Source organism: Equus caballus, chromosome 11, assembly GCF_041296265.1.
Source record: "Equus caballus isolate H_3958 breed thoroughbred chromosome 11, TB-T2T, whole genome shotgun sequence".
In the NCBI taxonomy this organism is placed as follows: domain Eukaryota; kingdom Metazoa; phylum Chordata; class Mammalia; order Perissodactyla; family Equidae; genus Equus; species Equus caballus.
The window spans coordinates 54,277,482-54,303,917 of NC_091694.1; the positions used below are offsets into that span (position 1 = coordinate 54,277,482).

General features: G+C 43.3%; 1 protein-coding gene across 11 annotated transcripts in view; it reads left to right on the forward strand.

The window, feature by feature from the left end:
- Window positions 1-26,436, forward strand: part of DNAH9 (dynein axonemal heavy chain 9) — a 319,325-nt gene that overhangs the window by 91,581 nt on the left and 201,308 nt on the right. For all 11 annotated transcript variants that reach the window (XR_011423085.1, XR_011423083.1, XR_011423082.1 and 8 more), the window contains 2 exons: window positions 12,143-12,299; window positions 16,671-16,775. Coding sequence is in view for 7 of the 11 variants with exons in the window: in XM_070226565.1 (XP_070082666.1) it covers window positions 12,143-12,299; window positions 16,671-16,775 (262 nt within the window). In the remaining 4 variants the exon portion in view is untranslated. The remainder of the gene's footprint in view (window positions 1-12,142; window positions 12,300-16,670; window positions 16,776-26,436) is intronic.

The window sequence follows — 26,436 nt, forward strand, 5'->3', positions numbered from 1 at the left end:
ATTGTTATTGAAAAACTTAATAATCTGTAAAAAAAAAAAAAAAAGTAAAAGTCGCCTAGAAATAGCCATTGTTAATATTTAGTCTGTTTCCTTCTGCATGTAGATTTAAAAAAAAATAAAATTACAATCATGTGAATGTAACATAACCATATTATGGAATATTTAAATTAAATCTAAGCTTTTACTATTAAAAGTAAAGCTGCCATGGACTTGCTTATCTATAAATTTTTACTATATTTCTCATTATTTCCCCAGGAGAGATTCCAAGAAGCAAGACAATTAGGTGATACATACTTTCAAATTATTCTTGAAAAAAATATTGTTCCCACTCTCACTAGTAGATTACGAGTGTTCATCTCACAAAATCCTCACCAGCATTAAGTATTATTTTTAAAAATATCACTGATTTTATTAGTCAAAATGTTATCTCATTTGGATTTGAATGCCCTTAATTACTCACAGGCTTGAGCATTTTTATGTGTTTATTGAATATTAGATTTTCTTCTCCTGTGAAATCTTATTGTCATTGCCCATTTTATTACTTTTATGCTTAAAAAGTCCCTGCTCATTTCAAGATCAGATTCAGCCATATTTTATTATAGTTAATTTTATTTTACATTTTCCTTTAACCTTTTTAAATTATTTGGTAAACTTTTTCACTTCGGGTAACGTAAGTGTTTTCATCAAAACATTTTCGGTTATGAATGATAGAAGCCAAATTCAAACTAACAAACAGAAGGAGGACTTGTTAGCTCACATACCTGGGAACTGAGTCCAGCTTGGTGCAGTGTAACCAGCTCCAAGGTGTAAACAGGGAGATCTCAGGGCTTGAACTCTCTCTCACACATCATGGCTTTGCTTTCCCCTGAGTGTTGATTTCGTTCTCACATAGGTTTTCCTTGTATGGCTGGGAAGATGGTCTCCATGCCCTCCTTCTATGACTCCTGATCCAGGAGGTAGAAACCCTCCCTTTCTCAGCACCAGGTATCAGATTCCTTGAAGGGACCCAGCTTGGTCCTGTTTGGATCATGTACCCATTTGTAAGCCAGTCACTGTGACCAATGAGATTGAGTACTTTGCCCAGCCTAAGTCCTGTGCCCATCCACCCCTGGGAGGGTAGGAAATACTTTGATTGACAGCCCCATAGAAATACAAGGTGTAGAGGGGTGACGGCTTTCCAAGGTGTGGGATCCTGGGCAGGGGAAACCCAAGAAATTATGGTAGGGAGTATATAATTTTATTTATTTTTGTTGTTTCCAAGTAACAAGTGGTCCCAACATTTTTTAGTGAGTAATGAGTCCTTTCCCTCATTGATTTTGGATGTTTGCTCTACCATATTCAAAGTTATGAGTCTATCAGACTACCTCGAAGGTATCTATTGTGTTTCATCAGTATGTCAATCCGTCTATATGCCACACTATTTATGGATTGTAGCTTTATCAGGAGCTGTAATATTTTTAGAGTAAAGGTCTGCATCATCTATCTTTATTTTCCATTTTTTTAGCTCTTCTCTTTCTTCTTTCAAATGAACTAATCATTTTGTCAAGTTCCAAGATATAAACAATTAGGGTTTTGATTGGTGAAACTTAATACCTTCAACTTAATTTTGGAGAAACAGCCATCTTTATAAAATGTGATATATTTCTATTTATTCATTTCTTCAATTGTGTGTCTCAGAAAAGTTTATAAGTATCTTTGAGTATTTTTTTTTTGAGTTTTTGAGTTTGAGTATTTCCTATTATTTCTGGGTCTTTTAAAAAATTTTGTCGCTATATAAGATTAGTTTTTCATTATATATCTTTTAAAGCAACTTTACTGAGGTATATTTGACATATCAAAAATTTCACCCATTCCAGGTGTCCAATTCAGCGATTTTTAGCAACCATCGAGTGGTGTAACTGTCACCATAAATCAACTATACAACATTTCCATCCTCCTCGATAGGATCCCTCATGCCCATTTAGTTAATACTTTTTCTCACCTCCAGACTCAGGCAACCACGAATTTGCTTTTGGCCTCTATAGATTTGCCTATTATGGACATTTCTTATAAATGGAGCCAAACAACATGTGGTCTTTTGCGTCTGGCGTCTTTTCACTTCACATAATGTTTTAGGGGTTCATCCATGATGGAACATGTGTCAGTAGTTTGCTCCTTTTTATTTCTGAACAGTATTCCATTTTACAGATATAACATATTTTTCCTCTTCATTTGCCAGTTAATGGGCATTTAGGCTGTTTCCAGTTTGGGGCTATTATAAATACTGCTGCTGTGAACATTTGCCTGCAAGTCTTTGTATAGACATGTGTTCTCATTTCTCTTGAGTGTATACCTAGGAGGGGAATTGCTAGGTCATTGGCAGTGTTATGTTTAACTTTTTGAGAAACTGCCAAACTATTTTCCAAAATGACTGGCTCATTTTACACCCCACCAGCAAAGTTGAGGGTTCTTGGTTTTCCACATCTTTCACAACATTTGTTATTGTCTGTCTTATTTATATAGCCATTCTAGTGGATGTGAAGTGGTATCTCATTTGGGTTTTATTTCGTATTTCCTTAATAATTAATCATGTTGAGCATCTTTTCATGTGCTCATTAGCCATTTGTATATCTTCTTTGACATAATGTCTGTTCATATCTTTTACCTACTGTATGATTGCTCTGTTTGTTTTCTTATTATTGAGTTGTAAGGGTTCTTTGTATATTCCGGATATACGACATGTGTTTGCAAATGTTTTATCCCAGTCTGTTGCTTATCTTTTCATTTTCTCAATGATATGTTTTGAAGTTCAAAAGTTTTGAATTTCGATGAGGTCCAATTTGTCAATTTTTTCTTTCATGGACCATGCTGTTGGTCTTGTAGCTAAGAAATCTTTGTTTAATTTCATTATGTCTTTAACTTTCCTTTCAGTTGTGTATAGGAGAAAATTGATTTTTGTAAATTTATCTTCTATTCTGCCCTTTTATTACTCTGTATTAAAAATTCTATGAATTTTACTCTTGATTCTCTTGGGTTTTCTAAGTTGCTTCTAGAATTTCTAATCATATTTAAGACATACACATAATATGAAGCACAATTATAAATACTCAAGTTTAATTATTAGGCATGCTGTTATTTTTGCTAGAGAGATTATCAGTCATTGCCCTCAGTTCTTTGTGACACAGTTTGAGAAAGACATTTACCAACTATCGTGGGTAAAGAGAAAGATGAACACTACGTGACAAAGGATCTCATAACCAAATGGCTTTAGGAATAGATCCTAGAATTGGGGCCATGTATGCTGAGGACAGATAATTTTCAAAATTTAAATATTAAAATGTTGTAAAAGGAAGAGATTTGTTTTAGGTTAATGCTGAGGATATTTTTCTTCTATTAATATTGTTTCTCATGTTGAGCTTGGAACCTATTAAAAACCCTGGGTCTTTTTCATGTGAACTACCATCTAACCACGCCGCCTACCATCTCTATATATGCAACTACTTGGAGGATTACTTTGCATTCTTCCCTGTTAAATTTCACTTTCTTAAGTCTATTCCATCATTTTCAGTTGTTAAATTATTTAGAATTTTGGTCTATCTTCTAGCTGATCAATTCTTTCTCTCCTTGTTTATTTGTTTCTTTGTTTCTTTCTTTCTTTTTATTGCAGTAACATTGGATAATAACATTATATAACTTTTAGGCACACATGTAATATATTTCAAATTCTGTGTAGATTACATCATGCTCACCACCCCAAGACTAACTACAATCCATCACCACACATGTGCTCCTAATCAGCCCTTTTGCCCTCCTCCCTCTCCACTTCCCCTCTGGTAACCACCAATCCAATCCCTCTTCCTATGTGTTTGTTTGTCGTTATTTTTATCCTCGACGTATGAGTGAGATCATACGGTATTTGGCTTTCTCCCTCTGACTTATTTCACTTAGCATAATACCCTCAGGGTCCATCCACGTTGTCACAAATGGCCGGATTTCATCATTTCTTATGGCTGAGTAGTATTCCATTGTGTATATATACCACATCTTCTTTATCCATTCATCCCTTGATAGGCACCTAGGTTGCTTCCAAGTCTTGGCTATTGTGAATAATGCTGCAATGAACATAGGGGTGCATCTATCTTTATGCCTTTGTGTTTTCAAGTTCTTTGGATAAATACCCAGCAGTGGTATACCTGGATCATATGGTAGATCTATTCTTAATTTTCTGGGGATACTCTATACTGTTTTCCATAGTGGCTGCACCAGTTTAAACTCCCACCAGCAGTGTACAAGGGTTCCCTTCTCCCCACATCCTCTCCAACATCTGTTGTTTCCTGTCTTGTTAATTATAGCCATTCTCACCAGAGCAAGGTGATATCTCATTATAGTTTTGATTTACATTTCCCTGATAGTTAATGATGTTGAACATCTTTTCGTGTACCTCTTGACCATCCATATATTTTCTTTGGAGAAATCTCTGTTCAGATCTTTTGCCCATTTTTAATTGTGTTGTTGATTTTTTTGTTGTTGAGACATGATTTCTTTGCATATTTTGGATATTAACACCTTATCTGATATATGGGTTGCAAATAACTTCTCCCAATTGTTAGATTGTCTTTTCGTTTTGTTGATGGTTTCCTTTGCTGTACAGAAGCTTTTTAGTTTGATGTAGTCCCATTTGATTATTTTTTCTATTGTTTCCCTTGCCTGGTCAGACATGGTACTTGAAAATATGATGCTAAGACCAGTGTCAAAGAGTGTGCTGCCTATGTTTTCTTCTAGAAGTTTCATGGTTTCAGGTCATACATTCAAGTCTTTAGTCCATTTTGAGTTGATTTTTGTCCACAGTGTAAGATAATGGTCTACTTTTATTCTTTTGCGTGTGGCTGTCCAGTTTTCCCAACACCATTTATTGAAGAGCCTCTCTTTTCTCCATTGTATGCTCTTGGCTCCCTTGCTGAAAATTAGCTGTCCATAGATGTGTGAGTTTATTTCTGGACTCTTGATTCTGTTCCATTGATCTGTGTGTCTGTTTTTGTGCCAGTACCATGCTGTTTTGGTTACTATGTCTTTGTAGTGTATTTTGAAATCAGGAAGTGTGATACCTCTAGCTTTGTTCTGTTTCCTCAGGATTCCTTTGGCTATTTGGGGTCTTTTGTTGTTCCATATAAATTTTAGGATTCTTTGTTCTATTTCTGTGAAAAGTGTTGTTGGAACTTTGATAGGGATTGCATTGACTCTGTAGATTGCTTTGGGAAATATGGACATTTTAACTATGTTAATTCTTCCAAACTAAGGGTATGGAATATCTTTCCATTTCTTTGTGTCTTCTTCAATTTGTTTCAATGATGTTTTATAGTTTTTGGTATACAGATCTTTCACTTCTTTGGTTAAGTTTATTCCTAGGTATTTTATTATTTTTGTTGCAATTGTAAATGGGATTGTATTCTTAATTTCTCTTGCTGCTACTTTGTTTTTAGTGTATAGAAATGCAACTGATGTTGGTATGTTGATTTTGTATATTGCAACTTGACTTGATATCACATATTTGGCCACAAAACAAGTCTCAATAAATTTAAGAAAATTGAAATAATACCAAGCATCTTTCTGACCACAAAGTATGAAACTAGGAATCAACTACAGGAAGAAAACCAGAAAAGCTACAAAAATGTGGAGATTAAACAAAATGCTACTGAACAACGATTGGGTCAATGAAGAAATCAAAGGAGAAATCAAAAAATACCTGGAGACAAATGAAAATGAAAATATGACATGCCAAAATCTATGGGAGACAGCAAAAATCGTTCTAAGAAAGAAGTTTATAGCATTCATAAATTGGGTTTGGGGAGCCCCAGCACCATTGGCTGTAAGGTCTAATAGCACACTCCTGTTGCAGTTTTCCTGTTAAATGAGTAGGCACCCGTGTAGATGGTTGCTAGGCTCAGGGGCTTACAGCTGCTGTAGACCTCAGGCCTGCAAGGCTGTTGTCACCTCTCTTAGGATTGCAGCTGAGTGGGGCTGGCCCTAGGCATGGGAGCACCCAATTGTTTCAGGCTTTGGAAGGTGGGGCCAATTTCCTTTGTGGCTGTTTGTAAAGCACAGGTCTTCTGCACTGATAAGGCCCACCCCTATAGATCCACACACACTGTAAACACAGTCCTGGCCCATGCACACTTCCCAACCCCCTGGAACATACCCAGTCACCCCACAGTGGAGGCCCCCACCTCTTCACCAGTGCCTCCCACAGTTCACCTGGTCCTCACACGGGTGCTGCCCCACAGAGGCAGACACACTCACCTGCCTGTAGAGGATCCAGGCACCCAGTCTATGCAGTCTGAAAAGTTGCCCAAGGGCTTGCTGTTGGGTGGGGCCAGTCCCTAGGGTGGGCTGCCTATCCTGGCTGAACTGGATTAAATCTGTGCTCTAGTGGGTGTGGCAGACCCCTAGGCTAACAGGCCAGAGGAAGAACTCCAATGGCGTCTGCCAGCATCTGTGTCAGCATGCCTGTTCTAGGTCACAGCAATGGCTGCCACCAATGTCTCAGTCTCCAGAGAGGTCCTACCTCTCACTGAGATGCACTCAGAGCCTATCAGGTGAGTCTCTTTTCATCAAATGGCTGTGCAGCTTTCTTTCTGGTGATTTTAGGTTAGTCTCTGAAGTGGGTGAATTTGTCTGTGGGCCCTTTAAGAGCAGGCTTTATTCCGCTTATGTCAATAGCTTTTCTGAGGGTATCCCCATTGTAGTTAGTAGCCAGTGAAGCCAGATAGCCTGACACTTGTCTCAGTTTTGCTGAGTCTGAAGGATACTTATAGCGATGTCGTGCCCCAGCTCAGGTCCCCACTCCTCCAGGGAGGGCTGCATACCTTAGGGTGGCTCCCTCCCGGCTGGCTTTTTTTTCACACAAAGGTGGCTTTTTGCTCTCCAGAATGAATTTCTGTCTCTTCCACTTCAGTCAGGACTGTCCCTTGTGGTGGGGGTTCTTTTTATCCAGTTTTCAGTTCTCTCTCCAGGGTAACTTTTCCAAGAATAGTTGTAACCTGATTGTGTTCATGAGAGAACATGAGTTCAGAGTCTGTCTATGCTGCCATCTTGACAAGATCTCTAATCAATTATTTCTTAATTCAAGTTATTGATAAAGATATTGAACATCAGGGGCATGAGTCCTGGTGATGCCACTAGAGGCCTCCCTTCAGGCAGATATTGTTGTAATCATGTTCATATGATTATTGAAACGTGTGGTAGGTAGAATCCTAAGAATGATCCCCAATGACCTTTCCCTTATATAATCTCCTCCCCTTTGAGTATGGGTAAAAATTATAAATATGATTATGTCTGTCCCATGATTATGTTTTGCTTTATGACAAAAGGGAAATGATTCAGGTGGACCTGATATAATCATATAAGCCCTTAAAAGCAGAGCTTTCTCCTGCCTGAAGGCAGAAGGGGAAATCAGAGAGATTTGAAGCATGAGAAGAATTTGGCACGCCATTGCTGGTTTTGAAGATGGAGGGAGCCATGTGCAAGGATGGTAGAATGGCTTCTAGTAGCTGAGAGATCCTCTGGCTAACAGCAACCGATGGGGCCCTCAATCCTACAGCTCATAGGAATTGAATTTGGCCAAGAGCTTGAATAAACTTGGAATAAGGCTCTTCTCCAGTGTCCAGATGAGAGTCCAGCCCAGCTGACACCTTGGTTTTGGCCTTGTGAGAACCTAAGTAGAGAATTCATCTGGACTTCTGACATACAGAAGTAGGATAATAAATGAGTGTTGTTTTAAGTCACTAAATGTATGGTAATGCCTTCATAGGAATAGAAAATGAATACAAACCAACTATGATCTCACAAATTCTTTGACTAGCTAGACCATATTTATTTATTTATTTGTGTTCATTGCTGAAATCAAGATACAGAATCTTTTGATATTTTATTTATCTGCCAGTTGAATAACTATGTCAAAAAAAGAAAAGATACATTTCATATATTTAATGCCTTAAAAAATAATACCTTGAAAGTGGACTGGCTTTCTGCTTTTCAGGTTACTTTCATATCTCTTGTCTCATCTTATCCTCCCTCATAAGAGCCTAGTGGGGCAGATAAGAAGAAATCCTATAGAAGTCATTTGCCCAAAGAAAACAAGACCGACTTTAGCTTGATAATAGGAAAGCCTTTCAAACAATTAGAACCGGCCCACTGTGGAAGGGGCCGCCTTCTAAAATAATAAACTGCCTTACTGGAAGAAAAGAGTACATGATCATATCTGAAGGATTCAATGGGAGAGAGCCTCATGTGGTTAAAGAGCCAAATCCCTGAGGTCTCCTCCAACACTAAACATTTTGTGTTTCCAATAAGCAACAAAACTAAATTGATCCATATCTGTGTTGGGGTTAGTTGGCTAGGCAAGAGGTTTTCTTAAAGGATTCCTTGCCATTTTCGCAATTGCTATTCTTTTTGAAGCAGCAAATTTATCTAAATTCCTTTGTACAAAGAAAATACTGCATGATGGGCCTCAATAACATATGTTTTTTAAGGCCCCAACTTTTAATAAGTTGACCAAGTCTCACAGACACTTTGTAGTAGAGGCAAGATTTGAACCCAGTCTGTCTGACTCCAGAATCCTTGCCTGAACTCACTATAGTGTGATCTGCCTCCCTCACTAGGAAACAGGAGCACATTGAAGCAGCTGGCTTGGATGATTAAAGGGATGGACACTAACAAGACCACAGATGGAATCTTAGAACAGGAGCATGTGTCCCAAAGGACTGAGACATCCTGCCAATTCAGTAGCCCAAGCATAATGGCAACCCCTGATGTGAAAGAGAGAAATGCTATTTCTTTCTTTCCTTTGTGTTTTTCTCATGGTCCAAGTTAAAGCCCCACTGGCCCTGTGTTAGTTATTAGAGCTTATTAGATAACCCACTTTCCCCCGCTGAACCTCAGTCTACACATCTATAAAATAGAGGCATTGGATTAGTTGATCACGGAAGTCCCGTCCAGCTCTAGAGTATTATTACAGGAAAAACATACACATTTTGGCATTCCCCCCAGTGCTTCTTCTACAATAATCAGAAGCTCAGTAGATACCCAAAAAGAGATTGACACCCAGTTCTGAGGATTTCTTTCAGAGATTCTTGAGTTTTCTATGAGAATTCTGTTTGTGAAGCCTTGTGCTTCTGGGCTCCCAGATTCGTTGAGAGACCTGCAGCTCCAGTGAGAAGAGGCTGGGCACTGCTCTCTGGCCAGCAGAGGGGACAGCCCTGGGGCAGAAAGGGGGTGGCAGGGAGGATGGGGAGGAGAGTCAGCTGCAGGCTGGGATGCCACTGGTCCAGGCAGCTGCCTTTCCTCCTGGGAAGTACAGGGCTGGGCAGCAACAGGCCCCACTAGTTCAAGAAGAAGCCTGAGGCTAGGAGAAGTGGAAGGCATGGGGCCAATCTGCAGCCGGAAACTCAGAGCCAGGGAGGGCACGTATGATTAGGCTGCACATAGGACTCTGTGAAGATCTGGCTATGAGTATTTGAAAGAGGAAAGAATCTTTGCCAAATGGTAACAGTGACCGAGCAAGGTGACACGGGATCCAGCTTTTCACCTTAACCCCAGGTCACTTCTCCTCGGGGCCTGCCTGACAGATCAACTCTAATGTGAGCTTTGTTCACAGGGAAAAGTGAGGCGGCTGCATGAGCCTGGCTCACCAGGGGTTAAATGCAGCCTGGGTCCCCTGATCAACTGAGTAAACATATTCCATCACACCGGAAAACTCCAGTGGAATAGTAATCCCACACGCCTCTCCTCTCTGCCTGAGGGATCTGCCTTCCTGGGTATCACTTCCAAAGGCCAGAGTAGATATGGGAATCTGCACTTATTTAAAGCAGAATTCGAGAACTTACTTCAAGTCTATTCAAAAGCATTTTGGTTCTAGGCTTAGTAGGATCAGTGGGGACTCAGTCACCACCTGGCACGAAAGGTGGTAACTTGGAGTCTCTGGTCAACTCTAGACATCAGATTCAGAAATAAAGAGAATTCATTTCGGAGGTCCCTTCAGATGTTCCCTCCCCGTCCATACTGCACGTTGAGCGCCTATGTATTGATTTGCTAGGTATTAAAAACTTAGCCAATGGCACATTTTTAACAGCTTTTTTGAGTTACACTTTTCCTCCCTTCAAGTTCACCCATTACAAGAGTTCAATTCAACGATGTTTAGTAAATTCACCGAGTTGTGCAAGCATTATCACAAGCCCGTTTTAGAACATTGCCATCACCCTATTTGCAGTCAATCCCCACTCTCGCCGCCGTTCCCAGGCAGCCACTCATCTGCTGTCTATCTCTATTTGTGTTTTGTGGACATCTCATAAATGAAATTATATAATATGTGATCTTTGGCATCTGAATTCGTTCACTTAGCTTGTTTAAGGTTTATCCATGTTATAACATATATCAGTACTTCATCGCCTTATATTGCTGAATAGTATTCCATTGCCTGGATATATGACATTTTGTTTATCCATTCGCTGTGGTGGACATTTGTGTTGTGTCCAGTTTCTTAGTGTTATGAATATTGCTCTGAACATACCTGTGTCAGTCTTTGTGTGAACAAGTGCTCTTATGTCCCTTGGGTAAATTCTTAGGAGAGGAATTATTGAATCATATGGTGGGCTGTACTTTTAAAGAAATTGCCAAGCTGTCTTCCAAAGTGACTGTACCATTTTACATTCCCACCAGCAATGTGCGAAGTTTCCAATCTTTCCACATCCTCGCCAACACTCGTTACTGTGTCTTTTTGATTATAGCCATCCTAGTGGATGTGTAGTGGTATCTCATTGTGGATTTAATTTGAATTTCCTTAATGACCAATGATGTTGAACATCTTTTCATGTGCTTAGTATGCAAAGGCACATTTCAAAGTGAGTCTAATTGGAAATTTAAGTCCCCTTTAAAAAGTACTAGAAATAAATTTAAAGACAAGTTTATTTTATTGTCAGTAAAAATAGTGACAGGAGGATTAAACAGATTGAATGATTGATCCATTCATTCACGAATTCATTTGCTTGTTTCATAAATAATTATTGAGTGTCTATATGTGCCTGGAGCTGTGCTAGGTTCTGGAGAAGAAACAATGAATAAGACATAGCCCCACCTCCATGTATCTTATGAAGATGTATATGGAAGATGTGTATTATATACATGTATCATACATTTTGTTGGAATTTAAAGTGGAGTACAGCAGAGTAGGAGCTCAACTGAGGTGTGTCTTCTCACTCCATGTTGAGGGGTGAAATAATACTTAGTGGGTGAAGTAACATCAAATATGAGCCCCAAGGGGTTAGTAGCAATCAACTGGCAAAGACTGAAGAGGAACGTCATCCAGGTAGACTCCTTGAAGGGTTGGGGGCTGGATGGGAAAGGAGAGAGGGACAAGCACGGTCCTGGTGTGTCTAGATGTCTTAGCCCGTTCGGGCTGCTGTAACAAAATACCACAGACAAGGTAGCTTATGAACAACAGAAGTTTATTGCTCGCAGTTCAGGAGGCTGGGAAGCCCAAGATCAAGGTGACAGCATGTCAGTTTCTGGTGAGGGCCTCCTTTCTGACTCCTGAGCTGGTGCCTTCTCACTGTGTCCTCACGTGGCGAAAAGAGCAAGGGATCCCTCTGGAGCTTCATTCACAAGGTGCTAATCCCATTCCTAAGCACTCCACCTTTGCGACCTAATCACCTTCCAAAGTCCCCACCTCCTACTACCGTCATCTTTAGGGGTTAGGATTTCAACATATGAATTTTGGGAGGTCACAAACATTCAGACCATAGCACCAGGCAAGTGAAAATAGCTCCTCATGAATAGGCTTTGGAGTACTGGGGCCTGGAGAGAGAGGAGCAGTGAGAAGTGAAGCTGGGGAAGTAGGCAGGGGCACGATGAGGAAAGGCCTAGCAGAGAGCCACTGATGTCCTTCAGGGAGGGAGCATCATGATCAGATGGTCCTTTAGAAAGTTCTCTCCACAGCACTGTGGGCAGCAGACAGGAGTCGGGGTCTCTGTGCTTTCCTTTACAGAAGTTGTGTCAGGCCTCCTATGGCCTTGAACCTCAGCTCTATCTCACTGGGGACCAGCAGGGCCTGAGCTATTCATCTGGCCACCTGTGGCACCGAGAATGACCTATGATCTCCTGTGTTTGGCAGGTGCTACATCACCCTGACCCAGTCTCTGCACCTGACCATGAGTGGGGCTCCAGCGGGACCTGCAGGCACAGGCAAGACGGAGACAACCAAGGACCTGGGCCGAGCACTGGGCATCATGGTCTACGTGTTTAACTGCTCAGAGCAGATGGACTACAAGGTACAGCCCCAGCTTCAGAAGGGACTAGGTACTGGGTGGCAGTCCAAACCAGGGATCAGGTCTAACCACACCACCCTAGTCCAGCTCAGAGGCCCAGACAAGGAGGTCTCTCCTCGCTCCTTCACAGGAGACCTCAGGACCCTTTACCCCTGGAGCTTGTGGACTTCCCTGTAAACCTTAGCACCGGGAATCTGCTTCCACTGATGAGATTTGCAACCACAGATGAGTTACTTCACCTTTGGGGTCTTCCTCTTGTCATGTCAAATGAAGAACTTGAACATATATTCAAAGGCCTAAGTTTGCTACTTGACCTAGAATCACAGAAGGGCTCATAAGTGGCTAACATAAAGTCTTCACATAAAAATCATATTTGGGCTCTGCAGTAAAAGGGGGCATTTCCCCTGGAATATCTACAAGGGCAAACTGTTCTACAAGGGCATGTGTCACTTCTGAAGACAGCATAGATTAACCCCTACTCCTTGCAAGAGATGCCCAAAAAAGACAAGTGCAAGGAGTGCAAGGCTAATGTTCTTCATTCAGGCACTCATTTTTACATTTTTTTAGTGTATCCCAGGTTCTGTGTCATAGAGGAAAGCAAGAGAAACAAAAGGCCCATGAGGTTACCTCTTAGCAGCATTCTGCTCACAACTAGACCTTATATAGATTCCTTTTTAAAGAAGTGTAATAACAGATTATCTCACTGTCTGACTATTTTTATTTTGTTTTATTGTATGTATTTTTGTAAACTGCCTTCAGTCCGTTTTGAAAACAAGATGGCATGTAAATAAATTTAGAATTGAAAAAATAAAACCATTTCATTAAATGGATTAAATATTTTATGTGTAAATCATATGATATATTAATTGTAAAATAAATTTAATTTAAAAATAATTTTAGAGACTGCAAGATAATACTTGCAGTTACCACATATAGAACTCTTTAAATGAGATTCATCTTCTATAACTTTAATAAGTTCTCACATATAAAATTTTACTGTGCAAAGGTTTGCAGAGTGCTATAGCACTGTGTTTTTTCCTAGCGAGCAGACAAGATGAGGATTCAAACCCAAAATAGCTGTCCTCCCCATAGTCTACATGCTCTAAATTTTAACATGGTTGCTTTTATTGATGAACACATTAAGATAATGTTTCTCTTTAAGTCAGGCTGGAAGAAGAAAGATTTTTTCCCCCTTTAAAGAAATAAACTCAGCCTTCAGGATTGTTTTATTTCTAGATTCTTCTATAGTTGAACAATGGTGGTATAGCTTCCTGAGAGGAACATTCTGGAGTATGCACTCATTTAGATGTAGAAGTCCTGGTGATTGACTCCAAATTGATTGAAGACAATCACCCAGATTTCTTCAAAGTCATGCCCAACATAGCAAACAGAAGGAGATGGGTTGGCCCATGGCCAGGGGTCACTAAGGTCATTTTACCTAATCCTTTCAAAACACATCACTGAACCCCGACCCCACTGATTCCTCTAAGAGTACAGGGTGAAAGGAGGAGTCTATCCTTTGTTTGAACTGTGCGTGAAGCTTCAGTCATGTGAGTTTAGACTAGAGACTGATCAGAGTAACATCAATAGGTATAGCCATAGTGAAACCCTAAAGGGGTTTGGTGCCCTAGACATCAAACATCCTTTGTGAGTAAGCTGGCAAACCTCCTCTTCCCTTTGTTGTCCAGCTATTCAGAATTATTTTTATCACAAAGCACATCCAGCAATCAAGTTAATTTATTGAATGTCACCATTGCTCAGCATGTTTTGGGCATGATGGAAGGGTATCAAAAGTAGATATAGGTACATAGATAGATAGGCAGATAGATAGTCAGATGATAACTAGATAGATGATAAATAAAGTACAACCCAGTCCATTTGAGAGACAGGAAAGATATATTAAATAATTAGGGGGGATACCAGACAGTATTACCCTGAATGCTAATGTGTGTCCTACAAACTCTAAGCTGTGGAATATTCCAGTGTAGGGGGAGGGCCACAGAGTGCACTGGTCAGGAAAGACATCATGGAGGGTGTGAGACCCGAGCTGTTTAAGGTTTGAGTGAGTGCAAAATAAGGCATGTGACATTCTAGCAAGGCTAACCCATTAAAATACCAGCTTTAAAGACATGACCAAGTCTTGGGTGCAATTGATGTCCTACCCCTCATTCTGACTTCACCCCTGAGCTCTCCTCATAGGGCTTGGCTGGGAAGAGGAGAGGGAGGAATGGAGTGAGGGTCAGGAGGACCTGTCATGGACTTCACCAGGCATCATTTTGATGTATTATTTATGACACAGCAACATATTCTGTTTCTGTATCTCTAGAGAAAAAGCTAGAAATAAACATGGAATGATGACTGAGTACATTAAAGCAGACTGAGGAACAGGAGTAGATAAGAGATGGGGTTGAAAAGGAAAGGAGGGACACAAAGCCACTGAGAGACTCTGACTTTGAAGTGGTGGGCTACAGAAAGACCCTGCAGCCTTCAGGAAAGAAGTAGGAGCATGATGAAAACAAATGGTATTTAAGGAAGAATCTTTGAGCAGCCAGATGAATCAAGATAGGAAGAGACTGGAAGGAAGGAAAGTATTTGGCGAGAACATTGAAGTCATTCAAACCAGAGAAGGTGAGGAGCCAGATGATGAGGTAGTAGGAATGGAAAACAAAGAACTAGAGGCTTAAAATATGTTTAAATAAAAATGATACCTGGGGGGCCGGCCCCGTGACCGAGTGGTTAAGTTGGCATGCTCTGCTTCGGCGGCCCAGGGTTTCGCTGGCTCGGATCCTGGGTGCAGACATGGCACCCCTCGTCAGGCCATACTGGGGCGGCGTCCCACATGCCACAACTGGAAGGACCCACAGCTAGAATATATGGCTATGTACTGGGGGATTTGGGGAGAAAGAGCAATTTAAAAAAAAAAAAAAAGATTGGCAACAGTTGTTAGCTCAGGTGCCAATCTTTAAAAAAAAAAAAATGATACCTGGGGAACCTGGGGATGGGGTGGGTGGTGAAACAGAGGGAGGAGCTAAAGTGGAGAGTTTGGGCTGTAGTCAAGGACCTTTACAATCCCTTCCGCCTCAGGAAGTCTGTAAGGGGGCATCGGGTAATGAGGTGGGCATGAGAACAGTGTGGAACATGGGGAAAAGGGAAAGTTCTTGCTTTCCTCTAGTAGTGCTGGTTGGAAAACCCATAAAGCCAGCCACTTTCTCTGGAAATGGTTGCATTTTAGTGCTAAGATGTTCTTTATATGATAGCAGCAATACTTCCTCCCTTGACCTCAAGTTGGAGAGGCTGTTGATGAAACATCAAATGGGTTTGAACCCAAAAGTATCTGGAATTCTTTTGACCTCTCTGTAGCACCAACACTATAGAACACCCACTCTTTCTTGAGATTCCCTCCTCTCTTGGCATCTGAAACATTATGCTTCCACAATTCTCCCAACTCGCTGATCTTGCCTTCTCCATCTCATTTTCTGATCCTCTTCTATAATTTCAGGTTTTGGCTGTATATTGATGACTCCCAAATCTACCTTCCAGCTTTACCCAAGTTCTATTCCTTTACCTGCTTTATGTGTATACATTCTCTCCACAACCTAACTAGTAGTTCGTCAAGGGACTAGCCCCTCTGTGTCTAGCACACGAGCTATGCACAGAGCTGATAGTTGAAAAATGTCCACTGAGTAAATGAATGGGACTTTTCCATTATTTACAATTTCCAACGCTCTAATGATGTCTCCTTGCCAGTGGCCTTGAGAGTGTCTCCCAGTAACCTATTCTTTTATATTGCTTCATGGTTTACTGGTTTACATTGAATGCCCAGAATGGTTTTTATTTTTAGGACAGATATACCATCTTCCCTTTGAAGTTCCTTCCTTGCTTTCTTTTGAAAAAATTTACCTATAATTTATTTTCTCTAGATGTTATCACTTCCCACTCCCATCTCCCGCTTTCTATCACTCTGGGAAGCCTGGGTATTTGGGCATGGATTTAAAGATACAGACATAAACTTTTTCATCAGCACACGCCAAGGGCTGAGTGGGAGGCTTTTTGTCTGTATGGTGAAGGAAAAATAATCTTTTATTCATTTCCTGGGATTTTGAAAGCTAGAGAATCAACAGTAATGCAAGCCTGATGACATTTTAAAGGGATTTTGGTCCAAGTATCTTGAAAAGGTTCTGTTTGATCCCGTGGCTTATGTTAGCACCTACAACCATCAAAAATTTAATTGTTCTTGAAATTTTAATACACGTTTCTAACCAGTGGTCCTTAGGGGACTGGAAGTATCTGTAATAAAGAGGATAGAAAATGACTTAGACGTGTATGATATGCCCAGCACTGTTAGTAATTTAATCTTTGTACATTTTGTTGCAGTCTTGTGGCAACATCTACAAGGGCCTGGCACAGACCGGTGCCTGGGGCTGTTTTGATGAGTTCAATAGAATCTCCGTGGAGGTCTTGTCAGTGGTGGCAGTGCAGGTAAGGGGGCCAGAAGTTGGTGGGAGCCCCAAAGCCTTCATGCCAAGCGTTGTAGAAGTCTACATCCTGTTTTCAACCTCTCCTCATCTACTTCCCTGACCCCCTGCCTCCTCCCTCTGAAATCAGGTCCAAGTGCAGGATATGGGGATCCTGCAGGTCCCTACCAGGGTGGATCCATTTACTGACTGTGGCATTCCATTTTCTCTGCCTAAAATGGGCATAAAGAGCATCTGTGCCCCCTGCTTCATAAGGGTGAGGGGAGGATCAGACCAGATGGCAGAGCCCAGCTCCTTGGAATGGGCACGGACTTTGGAAATTGTCGGACTGGGGCTTAAAATTCAGCTCTTCCCTTGCCTGAAAGTCTGGGCAAGTTACTCCACTTCTCTCAGCCTAATTCACTTAATTATACAGTCATGTGATGCATAATGATGTTTCAGTCAACAACAGACTGCATATGTGACAGTGGTCCCACAAGACTGGTACCGTGTAGTCTAGGCATGTAGTAACCTGTACCACCTAGGTTTATGTAAGTACACTCTACAATGTTCACACAATGATGAAATCACCTAAGGACACCTTTCTCAGAACATATCCCCCTTGTTAGGTGACACATGACCGTATATAAAGTGAGGATTACTATGTGAATGTTATTGAATGAAGAAAGACATTTTTGGGTCAGATTTTATGTAACCATGCCACTTGTCTTTCAATTCACCTATAAAGCACTTGTTGAACACCCTCAACATAGTAAGTGCTGTGCTCAAGATTAGGGTGAAGGGTCCCCAGTTGAATAGGACATGATCCCTAACTTCAAAAGATGAGTTCTTGATGGGGCTGACCTGGTGGCATAGTGATTGGGTTTGTGCACTCCACTTTGATGGCCTGAGTTTTTCAGGTTCAGATCCCAGGCATGGACCTACACACCGCTCATCAAGCCATGCTACGGCAACGTCCCACATACAAAATAGAGGAAGACTGGCACAGATGTTAGCTCAGGGACAATCTTCCTCAAGCAACAAGAGGAAGACTGGGTGGGGCTAGCCCGGTGGCATAGTGGTTAAGTTCGTGCACTCCACTTTGGTGGTCCAGGGTTCACAGATTTGGATCCCAGGCATGGACCTATACATTGCTCATCAAGCCACACTGTGGTGACATCCCACATAAAGTAGAGGTAGATTGGCAACAGATGTCAGTTCAGGGCCAATCTTCCTCACCAAAAAAAAGAGAGAGTTCTTGAGACAGAGATGAGCACTGTTCAGTGTTCTAGAAGTGATTTGAATTCTGACTGGCAGTATGGGACAAGACTGCTAGATATGTTATCTTGAAGCCAGGCCTCAAGAAGATAGAGAGGATTTGGATTATGATAAGCATCTCATAGACAGTGGGAGCAGTGGACAGGGGGCGGGGGTAGGGAAAGTGAACAAACCTTTTTTGAAAGTCTGTTCTGCACCAGGTACATCTCATATATCATCTCTTATACCTTGTATCTTATGTGTCTCTCTTATCCCCACAACAGCCCTATAAGCCATCATTATTAATGTATATATAGAATGGAGAGAGGGACTGAAGATCAGAGGTGAAAGGGCACACCATTAGCAAGTGGCAAGGTTAGTATTTGAAGCCAACACTGCCACCCATGGGATCGAGCACAGATTTGGTGTATATGGGGTAAAAGTCTAGAGGAGAATATGAGACGAGAGAGACAGGTTTGAACCAAATAGTAGACAGACTTAAATGCCATGATGTGGATTCTGCTTTCTTCATTGGGCCGCAGGGCACCCCGGGAGGTTTCAGAAAGGGAAATTACCCTCCACTTGGCAGCAGTCATGGCAGGGGCTGGGCAGGAGGAGAATCAGTGGCTGCAGTCAAGTCACGGGTCTCTCACGGGGGTCCTGATTGGAGCTGCAAAGGCCTAAATGGGAGCCTGCTGCCCCCAAGGCCCGCAGTCAGCATAGTGAGCTGTGTCCTTTGCCAGCACTAAGCTGAGCACCCCCATTTCCCACTAGAAGAAACTCTGTGGTTTCGGAGCCTCCCCCTGGCTCTTGTCTCAACAAGGCAAAGCCAATGTCAAGGTCCCATACAGTGATCAAAGCTCTGGCGAGGTCCTTGGGGCGGGTGCTCCTAGTTTGTACCCATATACCATATGATCAAAAATGTTTAATTTTCCTCTTATCAATTGCTTTTATTTTCAAAGCAATATGTATACAGTACCAAAAAAGAAAACTGGAGCTATGAGGGACTCTTTGGTCCCTATAGGGCTCTGTTTAATTCTTTCAGCTCTAGACAAAGGAGCAAGGACGAAGTTTAGCTGAACTGACATTTTTCTTAAGTGTGCAGAGTTGAGGGAAAGGGCAGCAGAAGCGGAGTGGGGTGATCTGCAGACGGAAGGTTGTCCATGGTGGAGGAAGCCAGCGGGGCAGCATCCTACCCCTCCAACTGGCCTGTCTGCCCTGGCAGGAGCCAGCCTCTATCCATATAACCCCCACATGCTGTCACCTCTCTCATCCAGGCGTCTGTTGCTGTCACAGGTAGGCTGGACTTGGAGCCGTGGGCAGGTGCTGAGGTCACCACATGGCTGAACAGTGGTGGAACTCATACCATCAGCTAGTTCCATCACTAACCCTTGTCTCCAGCTGCCACTGGAAGGCATAGGTGGTCAAGGGCTCTGCAAGGTGCCTTCACTTCCTCCTTTCCTAAAAGTGGTCAGGCTTTCCATCTCTTGCATGTGACAGCCAGTTGGTGCTCCCACCCACTGACTCTTGCCTGAACTATTTCTTGGTGAAGCTCCTGAAAGTTGCAAAAATGTGGAGCTCTTCTCTCATTCCCAGCAGTGATTAATGGTTTTCCCTTTCTTTATGTTTATTCGACTCAGTAGGGGCTAGTAGAGGAAGGAAGTCAAATGGTTAGCCTGAACATTCTCTTGGACTGAAACCTTTGACTAGCTCAGTTCATGTTTCAGGCTGTCGCATTGGTAGCTGAAACTGGCTGTGGTGGCAAAATTTTCACTGCGGAAACTGGCACATTCTACAAATTAGGGGCATTTTTGCTTTCCTGGAGAACTGGTTGTTAAACATATACCAGCACACCTCTGCCTTGCAAGATTGTGAAGTCAGTGTAGCCACATCTTTTCAATCTTAAAGAGAAGCTAAAAGTCCAGATTTTTATTTAAAAATCTCTAGATTTCTAAAAGTTGTCAACTCATTCAATTTAAAAAAAACCTGGGCTGGACAAAGAAAGCACATTAGCTGGCTGCATTCACCTTTGCACGGTCACTTCACAACTTGGAACCAGAAATGATGCACCTGTAAGGTCTCTTTGAAATTTGGGTATAATCTATTTTCAGGCAGAAGATGTGGAGCCAAAAAGTCCCATAAACCTTTCTCAGAGAACTAACTCTAGGCTGGAAAGGTTCTGAAAATCAGCAGAGAAGTGTAGGCTTTTGATTGATAAGCCATAATTCCACCGCGTACCTCAAATTTTTCTCCTTACGTCTTCCACTGCAGATATCTAGTGGCTGATGTCTTCCTCCATCTTTTTATTCCCTTGCCCACTATCCTCTGGTATTTCTACCCACCTTCATGTCCACCTATCTCATCTTTGCTTTTATAATTTTCTGCACCCTCTCTTCTGCACCCTCGCTGCTTGCCACAGATTTCAGAGGGCATTTCCTCTTCTCACTAGCCAGGTTGCACTCCTGTGACTGCACTCACTCACACCCAGGACCATTCATCATGAATAGTTACACCTATGGTGCCCCGACGCAGCACTCAGTGCTGGGGGGCGGGGGGGGGGTGCCAAAGGGCTCTCTTAGTGTGTCCCCCCCCCCCCACAAGGAGCCGAGGGCAAGAGAAAAGGGAAAGCAGTAAGAACCAGACCAGGGTCAAAATAAAGCCCATCTTGGGATCCAGAGATTGTGTGAGCAAGTTCCACGTGCGCTTGGGATTTTAAAAGAAACAGGTTCCTGCAGAGTGAAATTAGCCAGGCAAGTGGGCAGGGAAGTGGTTATGTGTGTAGGCTCCGAAACCACACTGCAGTGTTCAATTCTGGTTCAGCCACTTACTAGCTGTATGACCCTGGGCAAGTCCATGTCTCAAGTTCCACATTTGTAAAGGGGGTTAATAATAGTACCTACTTGGTGCAGTTGTAATAAATATTAAATGTGTTAATATGTGTGAGGCACTTAAAACAAAGCCCTACAGATAGTAGGCACTCAATAAATTTTAGTCTCTGTTATGATGACACTGGTAGTGGTGGTGGTGGTGATGATGATGATGGTGGTGATGAAGGTGGTGATGGTAGTGATGATGATGATGGTGGCGATGATGATGATGGTGGTGGTAGTAATGTTGGTGGTGATGATGGTGGCGATGATGATGGTGGTAGTCATAATGATGATGGTGGTGATGGTGTTGGTGGTGATGATGATGGTGGTGGTGATGATGATTACTATCGTTATTATCTGAACATTGCAGGAAATGGGTACACACACAGGGCAGGGAAGGAGGATCCACATCCTTGTCACGCCTGTCTCCTCTACACACTTCACTCCTTCTTAGCTCACCCTCAGCTATCTCACTAAAATAAATAGTGTCCTAACAGATGAAGCAGTGCCCAACAGCCGTTGTCCCCAATGCATAATAGATAGACACTGTGAATTTGCCTTATTTTGAAATTGCCCAACGCAAGGTCAGTAATGGGTTCTCCAAGATCAGTTTCCTTTACTTCTGGAATTAAATAAATTTAACCTGGAATTCCCTGATGCTTTCCTACTCCAGTCTAAGAACATACCCATAGAAGATATTCTTAAGAAGGTGGTCAAAAAACAGCCTGGGCAAAATCTGAGCTGGTAACATTTAAAATCATGTACCCATCCAAGGAGAAAATTGCACTTAATTATTGACAAGGTAATCGAGGCTGGCATATTGGTTCAGAAGCCACACCAGCTGTGACACTTCTTCTCCCCCATCCTCCTCTCCCCTCGTCTGCCTTTCCTCCTCCCCCCTCTTTGCCTGTCTGTGCTCCTCTTCCCAGTAACTTCTCCAAAAGTGAGTATGCTTCAGTCTTCTTGCAGGTGGGTATTTTCATGTCTCTGTCAGATTGGTCAAGTGGAATTGCATATCCAATTAGGGAAAAGTGTGGCAGTTCCAAGAGAAATTACTCTGCTATTTTTTACATATATAAGATATTACTTTTTAAAAAATTTTTCCATTACTGTTGCAATTGGCTCACTAAGCCTTGGGTTATCTGGGCCCAGGGACACGTACCACCGGGGACACTCCACCACCCTGTACCTCCAGCCCTTTGTCCACCTCCACACTCCCTAGCCAGGTGTTCCTGCCACTTCCTTCCCTTCTCTACAGTATAGGCACCAACAGTGGGCTGGGCCGGGGCAGGAAATAGCTAGAAGCAGCAGATCAGTTAGCAAGGACTTGGGAGCCCACCACATTAGCGCTCCAGGTACTCAAGGCGCTAAACAAATGCTAGAGTCTCAGAGCCACAGGAGCTTCCCATGTAACACGCTTTATAGAGGAGCTTAAGGTCTAAGGTGAAAACACAGAAATATAAAAAACTGTAAAAAGTGATGAGTGGCTTGCACTTCTGAAGGCAGCAGACTCTAATCTGCCATTGCAGGAGAAGCTTGGAGTGAGCCAGGCAGGATTTTAATAACACATGGCATTTGGGGGCAGAGGCTGGAAAAGAGCATGACCACAGGGGACCACAGAATGGGCCACCTGCCTGGAATGAAAGGGGCAAGGTGGAGCAGTGTGGAGAAAGGCTGAGAGTACTCGTTTAGCACAGAGCTAGCCAATGAGCTCCTTAAAACATATCACCTGCAGGGAGAGTGTGATTTTTTTTTTTTTAATACTTCGACGCAAAGCCCTGGCCTGGATGGGAGGATATAGAGGCAGAACCTTCTGTACTCACCAACTTCTAGCCTTTAACGAGAAATATATCACTCTTAAGATGTCCAGTCAAACTGCGAACATCAGACGAGAACACACTGCTTGTGCAGATAACAGGACTGATCATTTGAAATCAGGGCTGGCCTGTGATATAGAGAAATAAAACCTATACATATGTCTACAAGATAAAGCAGAAAGTGAGTTCCACCAGAGAGGTGCAATTAAAGGCTGCAGAGGCTGGAAAGAGAAATCGAGGGGCAGCGGTGGGTCATGAAATTGGTATAGGGCTGTCATCCAGTGGCAAGGATGCTTAATTGGCTACAAGGTGTCCTGAAGAGTGGATATTCGAGTGGTGCCATCTAGCTCCATGCTACTCAACCTGTGGACCAGCAGCGTCAGCATCCCCTGGAAACTTGTTAGAAATGCAGGCTCTCAGATCCACCCAAGCCCTGCTCCTACAGAATCTGCGTTTTCACAAGATCCCCAGTGATTCGTATGCACCACGAAGCTGGAGGTGTGCTGCTCTGGCACAGAATTCTCAACCATGGCTGCACATTAGAATTACCCGGGCAATTCTGAAACGTAGTAATGCACAAATGCAAAGTCTCCACCCCCATAGATTCTGATTTCATTGGTCTAGGCAGGACATGGGCGTTGGGGTTTTTTAAAAAACCTCAATGTGGTTCCACTGTTAGTCAAACTTTGAGAACCAGAGCTGAGAGGGAGACTATCAAGCAGGGAGAACATCCCTGAGGACCATGGAGCTTGGGTTTACATCAAGACCGACAAGATCGAGCCGGGCTGATCCAGGTCAGTGGCTGCAGAGGCAGGTCCTCTCCACAGCAAGTGGGCAGAGGGGAACAGAGGACTCAGGCTCACCGGAGAGGGGGAGAGGGTCAGTCTGCAGCTTTGATTGGGGACAACTGGGCAGAGCAGGCAGGAGTAGAAATCCAGGCATTGACTGGACCCCAGTGGTTCTTGAACTTTAGCCTGCATCAGGATCACCTGGAGGGCTTGTTAAACCTCGCCTTGTTGGTCCCACTCCCAGAATTTCTGATTTGGCCAATCTGAGATGAGGCTAAGAATCTGCGTGGGAATTTGGTGGGACCCAGGGATACAAGCTGGGGGATGGTGGACAAGTCACTTATATCTTCTTGGCCTCAATTTCCTTACTGGGAAAATGTTTGGTCCAGGTCATGGTTTCCTCACCTTTGGCACCATTGATGCCTGGGGCTTGATAATTCCTTCTTGCGAGCATCGGCCCTGCATGTTGTGAGGTGTGGAGCAGCACCCCTGGCCTCTGCCCGCTAAATGCCAGCACAACCTCCTCCCTAGTTGTGACGACAAGAATGTCTCCAGACATTGTCGTGTCCCCTGAGGAGAGCAGGTGCAAAATCACCTCCCGCTGAGAACACTGGTTTCAACATAGCTTTCCATTTTTGTTGGTTTTCTTTAATGGGCAGCAAAAGCACCTTTTCTTATTTCGTGGAAACCAGTGTCTCTCAATTATAACAAATGTGATTATTTTCAGAGCAAAACAAATCACTCTGGGAGTGTATACATTTGATGAGGAGCTGTGAGTGGCTGGCACAGCGCTCCTTTGGCAGCAGGTGGTTTGGGGAAGTGGCTAAAAGTAAGTGCTTTGGCACCAGATTGCCTGGTTTTTAACTCGCGTTGCCCCACTTAGCAACTGTTAGACATCTGGCAAGTTTCCCTTTTTCTTTTAACTTTTTATTTTGAACCAGTTTTAGATTTACAGGAAACTTGCAAAAACAGTATAGAGAGTTCCCACACATCCCTCCGCTCGCCTCCCCTAAGGGCAACATCTTAACTAACTGCAATCGACCGTCTTAACTGCCTTCTGCCTCAGTTTCCTCTTCCAAAAATCTACTCATTTCATACAGCTGTTGAGAGGACTGAATGGGATAATTCATGCAAAATACTCAGAATAGTGCCTGGTACTTATCAAGTGCTCAATAAATGTCAGTTATTATTTTGTTGTTATTCCTTGTGGCTTTAAAATATCCCCAAACGGTGAGTCTTCAGTGGAGAAACAAACCCCCATGAGCGAGGAGTGTGGCAGCCTTAGGTATCAGTCTGTGCCCGCCTGTGTGTGCACCTTGCAGTTTAATCCACACGACCCCAGTCCACCTGCTTCTCCCACTGGCATACTGAAGGACTCCTGGACTTTTCCAGGCCCTGGACTGTGTCAGGACCTCCTGGACACCGACCATGGTTACACTCTAATGTCTTGTTCCATGGACCTCAGTTGCTGTGAAGGTGGTGAGGAAATGCCAGGCAGGCGGGCTCCTGCCCTGTCCAACCCAGGCTACCAGCACCCGTTACTAGCGCTGATGCTGCCATGTTAACTGCATCCTTGTGTCTGTTCAACACTCTCCCTCAAGGGCCCCTTATAGAATTTTACACAAAAGCACAGATGCCGTCAATCCTACGGCGCATCAGAAATTCTCGCTGAGCCTGAGGTTTCTGGTCCTTGATGTTGCAGGAGGGAATGCTGAGTCAGAACGAACAGCAGAAGGGGGCCTGGGCTCTCGCCCTAGCCTTCACCCAGAGGTAACAGAGCAATTTGTAAACGGTAATTGAACCCCCCTCACCACCCCATAGCAAGGTGAGAGCTCGTGTATTTTATAGATGAGAAGACTGGGGCCGAAGGGGAGAACACAGCCTCTCTGACACACATAACCTGCAGGGCGACAAGGGTGGTGAGGGGCTCCGTGGCTGAGCTGTGCTATGAGTGCCTGGGAAGCAGCAGAGCTGGCCCTGTCTGACCAGCATGCTGGGTGCTGGAGACCACCTGCCAGAATGGTATTGCTATTCTGCATGTAGGAAGAAGTTTCCGTCTCAAACTAATTGCTGCAAGCTCAAATGCATTCAGTCACTAGAGCTGCACTCTGGGAAAGGAGATGAATCCTAATGGTAGAACCGGCATGCAGTCTGGCCAGCACTGCCCTGCCAGGCACTGGAGAGAGGCCTGCCCGGTGGTCTGCGGTCCAGCTGCCTCTCTTCTCTGTCTCTGCCCCTCTCTTACTTTTGGTCCAGCAGCCTCTCTCTCTCTGTGTCTCTGTCTTTGTGTCTCTCTCCTAAATGCTTCAGTTCTCTGTGTCTGCCTCTCTCTGTCACTCTGTCTCTCTCTTGTTTATGGTCCAGCTGTCTTCTGCCTTTCTCATATATGCTCCAGCTGTCTCTGTCTCTCTGTATCTCACTCTCTGGTACATCGTCCAGCTGTCTCTCTGTCTCTCTCTCTCATGTATGTTCCAGCTGTCTCTCTTTCTCTCTCTTACACAGCCCCTCCAGCCCCCCGCAGCCCCATCTCCATGGAATCCCTGGCTGTTCTAAACACCCAGAACATCGCCGACATGCTTGGGGCTCATTCTAACCTTGTGCTGGCCCCAGCTTTCAGGCTTTCTTTCAAGAACCCCGAGAGGCGGGAAATACCCAGAGGCATTCTGCGGGCCGCCCAAACAAGTGGACCCCTTTTTGTCTTCCCTCCTTCTGCTGTTGATCATTTTTGTATATCTTTCCAAAGCACCAGGTGTGAAAATAAATGGGTGACTTTCATTTCTGTCTCTCCTCCCACCTACAACACTGATCTAGAACGTAGATCTGACCAGGTCAAACTGCAGTTGACCACATTTAAGAAAAAGTCTCATCTCTTTGAAAAGGCACCAATAACCCTGGGGTCCAGCCCCAGCCTGCCTTTGCCACTGTGGCTCTTTTCCCTCCTCCATGGACGAGAG